The 12,799-nt window shown below is 42.1% G+C and overlaps 2 protein-coding genes across 3 annotated transcripts in view; one reads left to right on the plus strand and one right to left on the minus strand.

Annotated features, from left to right (window-relative positions):
* The window catches only part of LOC106743895 (14-3-3 protein zeta), a 59,459-nt gene extending 49,645 nt beyond the window's left edge, over window positions 1-9,814 (minus strand). Inside the window, exon 1 of one of the 2 annotated variants that reach the window (XM_014618173.1) lies at window positions 9,697-9,814. The gene's annotated coding sequence lies outside the window, so the exon portion shown is untranslated. The remainder of the gene's footprint in view (window positions 1-9,696) is intronic. The other variant, XM_014618172.1, reaches the window with a different exon arrangement.
* A 984-nt stretch (window positions 9,815-10,798) lies between these two features.
* LOC106743867 (mRNA turnover protein 4 homolog) lies at window positions 10,799-12,483 on the plus strand. The gene is made up of 4 exons (XM_014618093.1): window positions 10,799-11,006; window positions 11,466-11,785; window positions 11,959-12,195; window positions 12,290-12,483. The coding sequence occupies exons 1-4, from the start codon at window positions 10,979-10,981 to the stop codon at window positions 12,437-12,439; spliced, it is 735 nt and encodes a 244-aa protein (XP_014473579.1). The 5' UTR covers window positions 10,799-10,978; the 3' UTR covers window positions 12,440-12,483.
* Window positions 12,484-12,799: the final 316 nt, after the last annotated feature.

The raw sequence follows: 12,799 nt of genomic DNA on the forward strand, positions 1-12,799 counted from the left end.
AAACCCCCCCCCCCCCATACGAATATCGAGCACAAAGCGCTTCCGAGAAAGATGGTTGTGATCGGCCCAATCGAACTCCGCCTTCTCTCTAATCATTTAATCCGCTATTATCGATTCAGAAACGATAGTTGGACAGGTTGCAACGAAAATGTCAATTAATAGATTACCTCTCCCTCCCCCTCCTCGTTTTCTCCCTTTTATCCTTCCTCTCTCTCTCTCTCTCTCTCTGAACCATAGACGTATTATATAATCAGTTACGTACCGATTGATGCCTCTCTTTAATCGTGAGCCGTCATTACGCAATTGCCGTTATCGTGCCCTTGCGAGAATCCGCGGTTACCAAACGACTTTTTCCGCGGCATAATCGGAAAATTAATTAATCGCAGCGCCCGTGCCGGATGTGGGGGAGAGAGGGATATAATTCCGCGTATTATAAGCGCCGAGCGTCCACGTATAATACGTTGGGGAACCGTCGTATCCGCTGCACGTGTGTGCTTCGCGAAAATTTCTCTCGCGCTGAGTCAACAACGACGCGATTTTAAAACCTATTTAACACGTTCATTGCCAAGCTGAAAATTGGAATTTCGTGTGGTAGCCAAATTTTTTTTATTTTTTTATTTAGTTTTTATTGTGCTCAAAATAAATTGATATATTATTCATATGCTTTTATTATTATGTACATAGGATTTATGTACTCTAAATATCTATTACGCGATAACGCGTGATCGGCCGTTTGGTGAGAACTCGCATCACGCGATATCGCGTGATTGGCAATGAACGTGTTAAGCATCGAGTATCTCAGATAGACGTTCCTATAGTGTATCGTCCGACCTCTGCGACTCCTCCTTCGTAAATATCAGCAGCTCGAATTCTGCCGCAATTGTTCGCGCATTTAGTTATACACACGCATAGCGGGCAAGCGTGCTGGAAGCATTTTAATTTTCATTTTCCGCATTCGCATAATTCGAGGGGTAATCAAGCTGAATTTACAGTCAACTTTTTCAGCAATGAAGTCGTAAACCGACGAATAATTTGCTGATTCTCTTTCAGCTTTTACATTTTTTGCCATTAAAGTTGCAGAACATGTAGACGCTTCGCACGCGGTGAATGTTTTAATTAACCTTCAGTGTGTTCATGTAAAAAGTTAGCACCCGCATACGAGAAAAGTATATTGGTGGAACGAATATCAAATATGAATGGAGCAAACCACGGGCAAATTATTCGTCGACTAATTTTAATTATTATTATTATTTTATCGCAACGAGAGCTAATAATCCTATAAATCTATTTTATCGTTTTCACGTTTTTCTCTCAAAGTTATGAGAGCAGTTTGGTTGTTAGAATTAACGTAGTTGGTTCGTGATAATAAACACAATGTAGCACCAATCAGCGCAACTGTGAAAATAAATAAATTCAAAGAATGAGGAGATAAGTTCTTACAGGTTACAAGCCAACTAGCATAAGGACGAGAGAGCATAACGAACGCAGCGATTTCGCCGTGACCAAAGGAGAGAAAAGAGGTTATAAAAAAAGAAAGTTTGAAGGAATATAAAGAAAGAAGGTTTCCTCATGTACGCGCCGTACCTCGCAACGTCCTCGTTACGTCATCCGCGCGTTCAATCCGCACGGGTCTCCGCAAAGGTGACGCGGAACTTGAGAGCAAACTTGTGCGTCGCACGTGAAACTGTTTTCGACGTCGGGAACGACTCATCGTCGTCGCTCGCCGACAGTTATCGTCGTCTCAACCGGCAGGAAGAGACACGCGTTAATATGACAGAGCTCGTACTCGAAACGCGGCACTAATTGATGCGCGATAATTAACGCCAGTCCCGTACGGAATGATGCAAAACACACCGCGCAAATGAAACGTAACTACGACGCTGAAATTGCATCGCGATCGCCACGAGCGTTGCCGAATTCCCCGATCGAATAGCTGCTCGATTTCCGGCTCGATGGAGTAAACCGGTCGCTCGTTAATTAACAAATCTGCTCACACACGGCCGAGATATTGGACGATCAGAGCGGCCAAGTGATGATACATCCTGGCGTCCTTCAATCCTGATTATTACGAACCGTTAAGATATCGAAGATCCTTCGATATACAGAACGTTTCAGAAAACCCAGCAATTTACTCGATCGCGAATATCGGGCTGAGAAATCACACGCCAGGCCGAGAGAGATTCTTCTCGACCTCGATCGCGATTTTTCGAACGCGGAGAATCTCCGCGCGATCGGTTGTTTCGCGCGTGCGCTTTAGCGTGCTTCGGTTGTTTCTCCCCTTTTTTACCGTGTAATTCACCGTGTAAAGATGATGATGGTAAAAACGTGGCCGTATTATCGCCGACGGAGAATCGAAGGTGGCTACATTTAGGATGACTGAATATATGGGCCGGTACGGCCGGCGCCGAATGAATGCGACTTTCTTGAATGGGGGGGCCCGGCGCGATTCCGATCACGGACGCCGCTTTCCAACCAGGAAATGAGCTCGCGTTGAATTCCACCAGCAGATGGAATAATCATTATTACGCCCGGCAACGCAGAAACGCGATTTTCAGATCCATTAACGCGCTGCCAAGCGTCGAACGTTTCCACAGAGGGAGAGCGAGAGACAAGGAGGAAAGAAGAGAGAGAGAGAGAAAGAGAGAGGGGAAAGAGAGATCTGATTGCCTTCTTTTAGTTCGGATTCCAATTCAATCATCTCCGCGATAGTAGCCGCGAAATACCTTGAATAATTGCATGCATTGATACACTGAGAAAAAAGTGGTTAAATTGACAAAATCGGTGGACATCCTCTTTCAAGCAAATATGTTTATTGAACAAAATACGCGTTGGCGCGCAACGGTATGTCGGATTGATATAATTACCGGTCAAATCGCGATCGTTGGATCAATTGATAACTCATTGCAGTAATTCTATAATTTATTTGATGAACTGAACGTTGTGCTTGAAAAAATTTCGTTCGTTTAAGCAAAATTTCGTTCATTATATTTGTTATATATTATATATATACATTTACTATTTATGAACTTCACTTATGTGAGCCTTCGTTTCGTTATTTCATATATTTATTCATATATACTTAGATTAGCGGTAAAATCAGCTATACAGCTGTTGCCTGAGCTTTTGATCGCTTTGTTGACAACATAGTGTTGACGTTGTAATCTTTCGCGGGCATCCAATAAAGAAATAATATTATTATATTTTTTTCAGCGTGGAAGGGGAAAAAGAAAGTCGCGAACGAACTCGCTCGGTGAGCGATCTCGTTACGGCGTCAACCGGGACTCGTTTGGCGGGCAATTTGGCGGGCAACAGTTTCGGTTGCAAACGGAAAGAACTTCGCGCGGTGCGAAAGGTACACCAGGCGAATCAAGGCGATTAAATCACGCCCGTTAAAAGGAGGTCGCGTGCCGGATGAGAGAATCGCCGCGATCGCATACGCTGCTGGACCGAAAAACCCCGGCGAATCTCCTCCTTCCTCCTTCCGGCGAATCGATAAAATTGCACCCCGCGCACTTTCGACGAAATTAGAAGCATCGTAGGAAACATTCGCGCGACGGTTTCCAGCATCATCGACCTTCGACTTTTCATCAACTGCGGCGGTGGTAGCCAATAATCACGAGTTCGTTCCGTTCGTTCTCTCGCGAGCTTACGCGAGAAATACGCATGAATATTGAATCGAGGATTCCGCGGGGCTACTTTTATTGATACTACGAATAAAAATCGAGGTCGCGGCGGGGATGAATGATTAAGCGTCTGTAAAACGGAAACGCCCGCACGGTGAATTTAATTACGCCACGGCGTAAACTTGCCGAAACGTATTTTATCGAGGAGCGACGTTATCCGATCGACGAGCGCGAAAGCGATTTCGGATGAATCGACGGCGCATCGACAGGCGAAATATGCCTGACGCATGCGGCAATTTCGGCGAAGCTCTATATTCACGTGGAATTAAAGCCAGAATTAAAACGCTCGCTCGTGCACGTTTCTATTGAATAATGTAGCGTATAATCTACTAGACTTGTATCGCGCAGCTATATTAATACCAGGGGTTGGAAAGTGCATCGCTTGGCGAACTCTGGTCTACCATGTACAATAGTTGTAGTTGAAATGGCAGTTTCTCCTTGCAAGCACGTTTGATCATGTTATTGTGATTTTTCGTTGCGCTGGAATTTTTGTTGAGTTATCTTCTTGCGAAGATTAAACGGACAAATCGGCGGTAGATAATTTACTTCACAATGTTACTTTATAGCTTGAGCCTCTTGAACTTTTTCAATCACTTTGGATCTTCCGCTAATTTCTTATCCTCTGTCAATAAGCCACGCAAGAAAAGTTAGAGTTAGGTTGTTCAGTAAAATATATAAGTTTGCTGATCTTGCAACCGGCACATGCCTAAATTTTGCTTCGAAATATAATTTCACGGTATGCAGTCAAAGCTACTGGAACCGATGGTCCCCCATGTTTGTTTATTTGAGACGATCGGAAAGAAGTCGGGGAGTTTTACATGCATAATAAGAGAACGATATACATCGTGAAATTTTTGGAAACTTTAAAAGATACGTAAGATTAAAGATAACATATAAGGATATGTATACGACTGAACGCGTCTGGGCAAGACGCCGGGTTGCGGCGACAACGGGGTCGAATCTTACGCACGCGATACTCGTCGTTCGCACGCTCGATAAAAGATCCCCAATAACTCGGATTCAATCGAAAACTAACAAGCTCGTTTGATGCATCACTCAGCGCAGGCCCGGTAGTTTATCAATTAAAGACGCTACTATGAACAGGGCCAAGTCCCTCACGCGATGCCTCAGCATTATGACGGATAATACAGTGGAATGGCCATTAACGCCAAATCGTTATGATTGAATTAATTTTCCGGCTTATAACAGGCGTGACGACCGCAGTAATTGCCGCGAGCGCTCCCAGAAATACGCGTTGAAAGCGCGATGCGTGCAAGCGCGTGCGTATACACACGTGCGCGCGGATATAGAGCAGTGTTAGATCTCGTTAAACAATCAAACGGTTACACGACCGACATATGCAAATGTAGTCATCAATATTTCACGCACAGATTGATGTAATATGCGAACGGACCACGAATTGAATTTGGTCAATTTGCAAGATCAATTGCTCGGAATCATTTTCGGGAATTCTCTCCGTGCATTCTCAGCAAATTTTTCAGAATGGAATCTCACGCGAAAAGTAGAGCGGCCACCGAATCACATACGGATTCGAGTGAGTTTTCACTCGTACAGACTGAATTCTCCATTCTGAATCGTCGAATGAATATTTTTCGTTCGAAATTTAAAAAATGAATCTGACGTACAGAAGACTCCATTAATGCAGTCTCATTTCTTAATCATAGTAACATTGAAAATTCCCGATAAAGTGCATTATTTTTTTAAATATTTGTGCATCGTGACTACTACTTTGGAGAACCGTTGCTGATTCATTGAATAATCAATAATCGTGACGCACGGATATTCGAACCGTGATGTGCCTTGATTGGAAATTTTCGATCTCGCTATACTCCGAGAACGGGGATGCATTAATAAAGTCTTATGTGCCTCAGTCACAGGAACATATTCAGCCCAATCGACTGAAACATTTGCTCATACGGAGCCGGAAGCCACTATGAGCTGGAGTGAGAAACGTTCACTCTGGCGATTCCAAGTGGCAATATCTTCACTATCGCTTCGAGTGAAAATACTGCCACTTCTCACTTGTTTTGAGTGGAGATTCCACTTCGACCAACTTTGAGGATGTACTGAAAGAAAAATATCTAATAAATAAAGGATATTTATTCCATGAGTATTAATAACGTATTTACTTAAATCAAAATTCTTTTGTTTGAATATAGAATAAATAATTATTGTTACACACGAACTCTACAAATATAAGAAGATGTATTGTTTCATTTCAGAAAATTTCTCTCAGTGTAAAAATACATATTTTGATGTAAATAAATATGTTATTACCCACCGCAAATACATATATTTTATTTTTTTAGATATTTTTGCTCTCCATACAGAATTTTTCGCCGAGATTCTCGACAATTTTCCTTTCATCTTTTACATACGATGTTGTACGGGACTTTAAGCTCCACTTTTAGGAGCTTCAAACGGTGGATTCGCGGAACACGCCGCACGAGCTGTGTCTCTCTTTTCCCGTACAAACTATCTTCTCTACAAACTGTCGTGTTTCTGGAAACGCGTTGATAAACGGATCTCACCTGTGTCTCGCAGCTGGCCGCGTTTGCTCTAACCCGATTGCACCGCAATCGATACATCAATCCCAATTAACCCGGCGATGTTTCTCGCTCTCCGCAAACCAGACAATAACTCTCTCTCTCTCTCTCTCTCTCTCACACACACACCACCGTCGGATTCGCAAAGCAACGCGTCTCTTTCATTATCTGGCCGACCTCGTCGGTCCTTTTTTTCTCTCATTCTTCCATCGCGAGATAAAAATATACACGCACATAGCGCAATACGAGACCATTTTTCGCTTTGACTGTCACGCTAAAAAGCATGGAAAGATAAAACGGCGTCGGTGGGACACGTGCTTCTTCGTGAACACATAGTGAAAAATATGGAGCGTCGAGAGAAAAAGGTAGAACAAAAACAACTTGAAGATTCAACAGCGCGTTTCCTCTGAGTCGGTGTTACCTCGGTGAAAAATTCATCGGACGCGCACCGTTCTCCTTCTCGCCGTAATATCGCAATTTTCGACATTGAACATCCCGCTGATCGAGCGTGAAACTGCAGTTTCCACCTTCAATCGCTCGTAATTCGAGAGAAAAAAAAAACTATCGTAATCCCGTCGACGAGACTGCCGGCTCTCAACGGGAGATGCAGTTTTGAATACTTTTCTCACGGACACCTTGTATACGAGTAACCTCTCTTTCTCTCTATCTCTTTCTCGCATACATAGGTAGGTAGGTAGGTAGGTTACGACCGGTCAGTAAAACCGACCGACGGATGAATGGCGACAAGCCGCGAGTGATCGCGAGAGTGAGAAATGCGACGGCCTCCAGGACGTAGAAGAGGCCTTCGCTCGTTACGCAAATACGTGGAGATCTACGCACGACGGCGGGCAGCTAGAGCTTAGGAGGAGGAGGTAGTGGAGGAGGAGGAGGAGGAAGAGCAGTAGGAAAAGGTGGGAGAGGAGGAGAGGGGGGGGGGGAGAGGAGAACGAGGAGAAGGAGAGGGTGTCGACCTTGGTGAAAAGAGCAGACCCCGCCGCATGTTCGATGACCTACAGGCAAGGTGGGCGTGGACGATTGCGGACAGGTAATCTGATAATATCGTTCATTACACATCGAGATCGCAAATTCGCGAAGCTACGCGGGAGGGAGCCTCGCTCGCGATATTGAACCGACGGGTTGGAGTATATCAGAAGCTATGAAAAGTTAATCGGCGAAAAGAAGGCGCTCCGTAGCTGCCGCTATTGTTCCCTTCCGGCGGTATCTGAGAATCGATAGCACACCACGGGTATCGATACGTGGAAAATAACGTCGCTATAAAAATCAACGTGTCACGCGAGTGACACGCCCGGCTCGTGAATTCGTGCGATGTGATAGATAGATGGGCCCGACCAGCGGCGATATATGTAAAAAATGTACAAATATACGTACATGTATATATATATATATATATATATATATATATATATANATATATATATATATATATATATATATACATATAATGAGAGAAATAATGCTATAATCAAGTAAATATTTGCTAATGGGTATATCAGAGTACTGATCTTATTTGGATTAAACAAATATTACCTGAATGTAGCACATCGAAAGAAAAGAAAAAGTACCACGTTCAAGTAATATTTTTCACTCGATCCAAGTAAAATAATTACTCCGATATGTATTCTTTAGCAAACATTTAACCTGACCACTGTTTCTTCTTTCAGTGCATGAATATACAAATAAATATATAAAATAAACGAAGACACATATAAGTGTAAGAATATATAAGATGTTCAATACAACCCTGGTACATCTGGTATCCACGAGTGTTAATTTCGATATGAAAGGAATGTTTCATCGAATCGTTACGAATGATCAAAATGAAAAAAAGAAAATTATCTAAGGTTGTCAACGTACTTAAAGTTACAGTCTGCGTTCGCTTGCAGTTGCAGAAGGAAGTCCGGTGTCACAAAAAGAGCCATCTATTGACGAGCGCGCAAAGTAACATTTTTTTTCCCGGAGAAACCGAGATAATTCCTCCACCGATACATTGGCGAAATTTCTGCGACCACAGGGAAGCGCGATATCGTCGCTTTATCCTCCGCGATCTTCGCGAACCGTGGGTGAAACGTGGGAATATAATCATTCGCGCGCGCGAATGTGGAATAATAATATTCATTCGCGAAAATCGCGTTAGCCATTACACCGAGCCGGCCATAAACAAATGTATGTGCAATTCGCACGAGGGACACGCTCGTCGTCTCTCGTCGCGGATTACCACTGCGGTTTGCTTCATTTGTACATTCGTTTATATGCATTGCGCGGGACGCGCGCGCACGGAAGCAAAGGTGGGCAACCTTTCACAAGCGGCGTGCCACTAAATAACGTTATTACTTAACACACGCGATTCTCTTACGGAACGCCAAGTCCGCCGCCGCGAAATACGCGCAGTATATTGATCTCGGGCGGCGAACGTCTTTCGATAATTGCGAATTTTCCGACTACCGATGCTCCTCCGAGTGCGCAATTAACGCGTTACCCCTCGCGAAAATGACGAAAACCTCGCGAACATACCGGCAAACGAGTACAATGTCACAAACAATTACTCTCGCGGACGAACGTTCTGTAAATAAGGGTTAAAAAAAATCGAGGAAGAGGGACAAGGGGAGAGCGAATGAGCGCGTGCGAGCGAGAAAGAGAGGGAGAGAAGGAGACGGAAAAAGCGATCGATGCGAATCGTCGTCGGGCAAGAGAGAGAGAGAGAGAGAAAAGGAACGAGCGAGTAAGCGAACGGAGCACCCGTCTCGCTCTCCCTCCCCCCTCACACCAATCGTTTCCCTTCGGGCATCCCAGTTATCGTCTGACTGATAAGAGGCGAGATATCCTTTTTCCACGATAGCCCGGCAACGTGCGAGGAATTTGGTCGCCGGTCGCGAAAGTAACATGGCGGCCGCGAAAGACGACGGGCACTCCTCTATATCTGTGTCTCTCTCTCTCTCTCTCTCTATCTCGCTCGCGCGCGTCTCGTGCGTCATCGGTGCGGCAAGCGGTTGCCTTCAGATCGTCGGATCGCGCGATGTCGTGGCCAAGAGAAAAGGAAGGAAAGAAGGAACGAATGAACGAACGAATTACACGTACGAACCCTCTCGCCGCTGGCGTGTCGTCAGGACGACGACGACACCCCAGCTCCGACATGCCGTCCGCAAAAAAATTTCACTCAATTTCACCGATAGATCGCGACTCGAGAGAGAGAGAGAGAGCGAAGGATTCGCGTAAATTACCATCGACAAAATCTCGACGACGAGCCAGCGCCGCCGATGTCGTCGTCGTCGGAGCTGCATGGCTACGGAGCTCGCACGGGCCGTGCGCGCGTTACGGCGCACGTCGTCGCAATTCTTGCCGAGGTCGCGTCGCGCGACAGCGGCCGCGGCCACGAGACGGCCGACGCGTGAGCGTACGCGTCAGTTATTTAGACAGAAGGGACTCACCTTCAGAGTGCTGTAAGCGGCCTGAGAAATCGAGCTTTCGGCGTGTTCAACAGCTACCGTTCACTACGCTCTCGCTGAGTGCACTGTCGCGACCAACGGAAACCGCCATCTTGCCGGGCGCTCGCACGCCCGCTTCCGCCGCGCCGCGGCGCGCCTTTTCGAATCGCGCGATCGCTCGTTGCACGCCGCCTCGGTACGTCACGGGAGAACGTGAGAAATTTTGCGAAAATAATCGCACAGACGGACAGATAACAGCTTCGTGTTAGGTACTGCGAGTCGGAGGCACTGATTTTCTCTTAAGATTATCTAGAGATAATATCCAGCCAATGAAATGACTCTTCTCGGGCAACCATTCTGGTAAAAATGTGTGTACAGTTTTCCTAGGCATTTGTATAGTTATTGTGAAGCATTAATGCGTTCATTTTTGTTGTAACAATATTGCGTGGGAAATGGATAGAAAGTAGACTGATATTTAATAGAGTTTTATTCGAGAGTACTTCCAAGGCAAAACTGCCCATTTTATGAACAGCGGACTTGCTTATTAATCAATTGAATAGTTTTTTTTGTCCATTGAATCATACTACGATCTCAACTGGTCTGTTCTTTATAGCTGAACTAGTACGATAAGTTAGAGCGAGACAAAACATACTTATCTCATTCGAACTTATTGCACCAATTCAGCAGTACAACTATAAAGAACAGACCAAATTCTTAGTCGGGGAAAGTGGCGGCTCGTAGTGGAGATTTCAGAACTAAATTTCAACGCTTATGGCCGATATTCATAATCGGATCTTATACAGGGATGAGCCACGCAACGTGATTAGTTTAGTTTATTCTGCTGTTAGTGGACTGCTTGACAATTTTTCTATTTAGTATAACACGATTCAAGGTGAATTTTAAAATAATTTTAAAATTCACCTTACACCATGTTATAATAAATAAGAAAATGTTAACCAATAAACTTTCAGTTCTCGTGGAAAAAAGGCACGTTGATTGGCTACCGCGCGGCAAGCGTTGTCGCGTCCTATGGGCAGAAGCCATTAGGGCTGCATATGGAAACTAATCGGTTGGTAGAGTAGCTTTTAGTTAACCAATTATGATAAAGAAATCTTTATCTTTTAGTCCTGATTGGTCAGTTAAATGTTACTTTACCTGTCGAGTAAAGGTTTCGAATGCAACCTGGCAGAAAAAGCTATAACACGTGGGGATACTTGGTTAGAAGTGTGAGCTTTAAATAATAATAATTTGTATTTTTCTGGCTGAGAGAATTTAGTTTCAAAAAATGCCGAAATCAAAGAGGGACAAGAAAGGTAATTTCATCAAATTTTATAATATATTCTTAGGCCTAGTATTATAAAATAGTTTAATTGTATTAACCTCTATAATTTTATTTTATATACTGCAGATCTTTTTAACTTAAATGTTTTCAGGTTAAATTTTACATGCTAATTTTTAGCTTCCTTTTCTTTTTCCTCGTTTATAGTAGTGAATAAATAATGAAGGGTTTTATGTTTTTAGAGTATCGTTAAGGTTAAGTATGTTTTTTCCTGGAGTAGTTTAATTTCATCTTTGTTAAATACTAAAATCACTTAGCCTGTGCATCACGACAAGATATTATCTATTTTGTGATTTTGTATATTTAATATATATCTTAATGTAAAATTGTTATATTTGATACCTTTATAATAACATCGCAAGAGAATGTATGTACTATTGTAGAAAAATTTAAGATATTTATAATATTAACAAAGTATTTTTTTTTGTTGTAGTATCACTTACCAATACTAGTAAAAAAGGTTTAGTTTTGAAGCAACGTATCATAGAAGATGTTAAGAAATGTATGGAGGAATACAATCGTGTATTCCTAATCTCTATTCAGAATACACGCAATACTAAGCTACTTGATCTGCGTGCCGAGTGGAAAGATAGTAGACTTTTCTTTGGTAAGATCAGAATAATTGCATTAGGCCTGGGAAAATCAGCAAAGACTGAGGTTGCAAATGGCATTCATAAATTAGCTAATGCAATGAGGAATCATACAATGAAAGGTCAATGTGGCTTGTTGTTCACCAATAGAACAAAAAAAGAGGTATGTCAGTATGTAAGAATCTTCCTAAACTATCATATTAAGCTAAATTTAAGATTTCTATATATAAATTACCAAAGTAAAGTTATTTTTAGAAATATATGATAACTGTATATCACAAATTAATTGACATGAGTTAAAGATTATATTGTACTTATATTGTTAATAATACACAGGTAATAGAATGGGCAAATGGGTACGAAAAATTAGAATATGCACGTGCTGGATTTGTGGCACCTCAGTCGGTAAAATTACCCGAGGGACCACTACCACAGTTCCAACACAGCATGGAGCCACAGTTGAGACAATTGGGTATGCCTACTTCATTGCAAAAAGGTGTCATTACCTTAATCAAATCATACAAAGTTTGTCAGAAGGGTGATGTATTGACATCGGAACAGGCACAAATTTTGGTACTATTTTGTATTTTTCGCACGTGTCAGATTCTTTAACACATTGGAATTTTCGAAATGTTAATTCTTCCCTTTTCTTTGACGAATTTTACAGAAATTATTAGATAAACCGCTAGCAGTTTTTAAATTGCTACTTCTGGGAGTATATACGAAAAAACATGGTTTTAAAAAACTCGCAGCATCTAAGGTCACAAAAGAGAATGATGAAGAAGAAATGGATGTGGAAAAAGACAACAATACATGAAATTTATATTGTATATATATATATATATATATAGTTTTAGGAAATAAAATATATGGACACTTTTATATAAGTATATTATATGTTATATATATATTTTTTTAATACTTATCCTTTTTTCTTTAATAAGTTAAAAAAATTCGTACAATAAATTTTTGTCATGAAATTAAATCATTTAGATATCAAAGAACTGACAATCGAACATCTGATAATCGATAATTTGAAGATGTCAAAGGAAATTTTTAGTGTTAAAAAGCAAAAAATAATATCATCGAATGTGTCTTGAAATGAAATTCATATTAATCGAGTAAAACATGGAACCGTTAGCTTTAACTGCATTTTGGATGTTTTGTATATTATGGG

This window comes from Dinoponera quadriceps, unplaced genomic scaffold (assembly GCF_001313825.1).
Source record: "Dinoponera quadriceps isolate SergipeBrazil2010 unplaced genomic scaffold, ASM131382v1 scaffold1070, whole genome shotgun sequence".
Classification (NCBI taxonomy): Eukaryota; Metazoa; Arthropoda; class Insecta; order Hymenoptera; family Formicidae; genus Dinoponera; species Dinoponera quadriceps.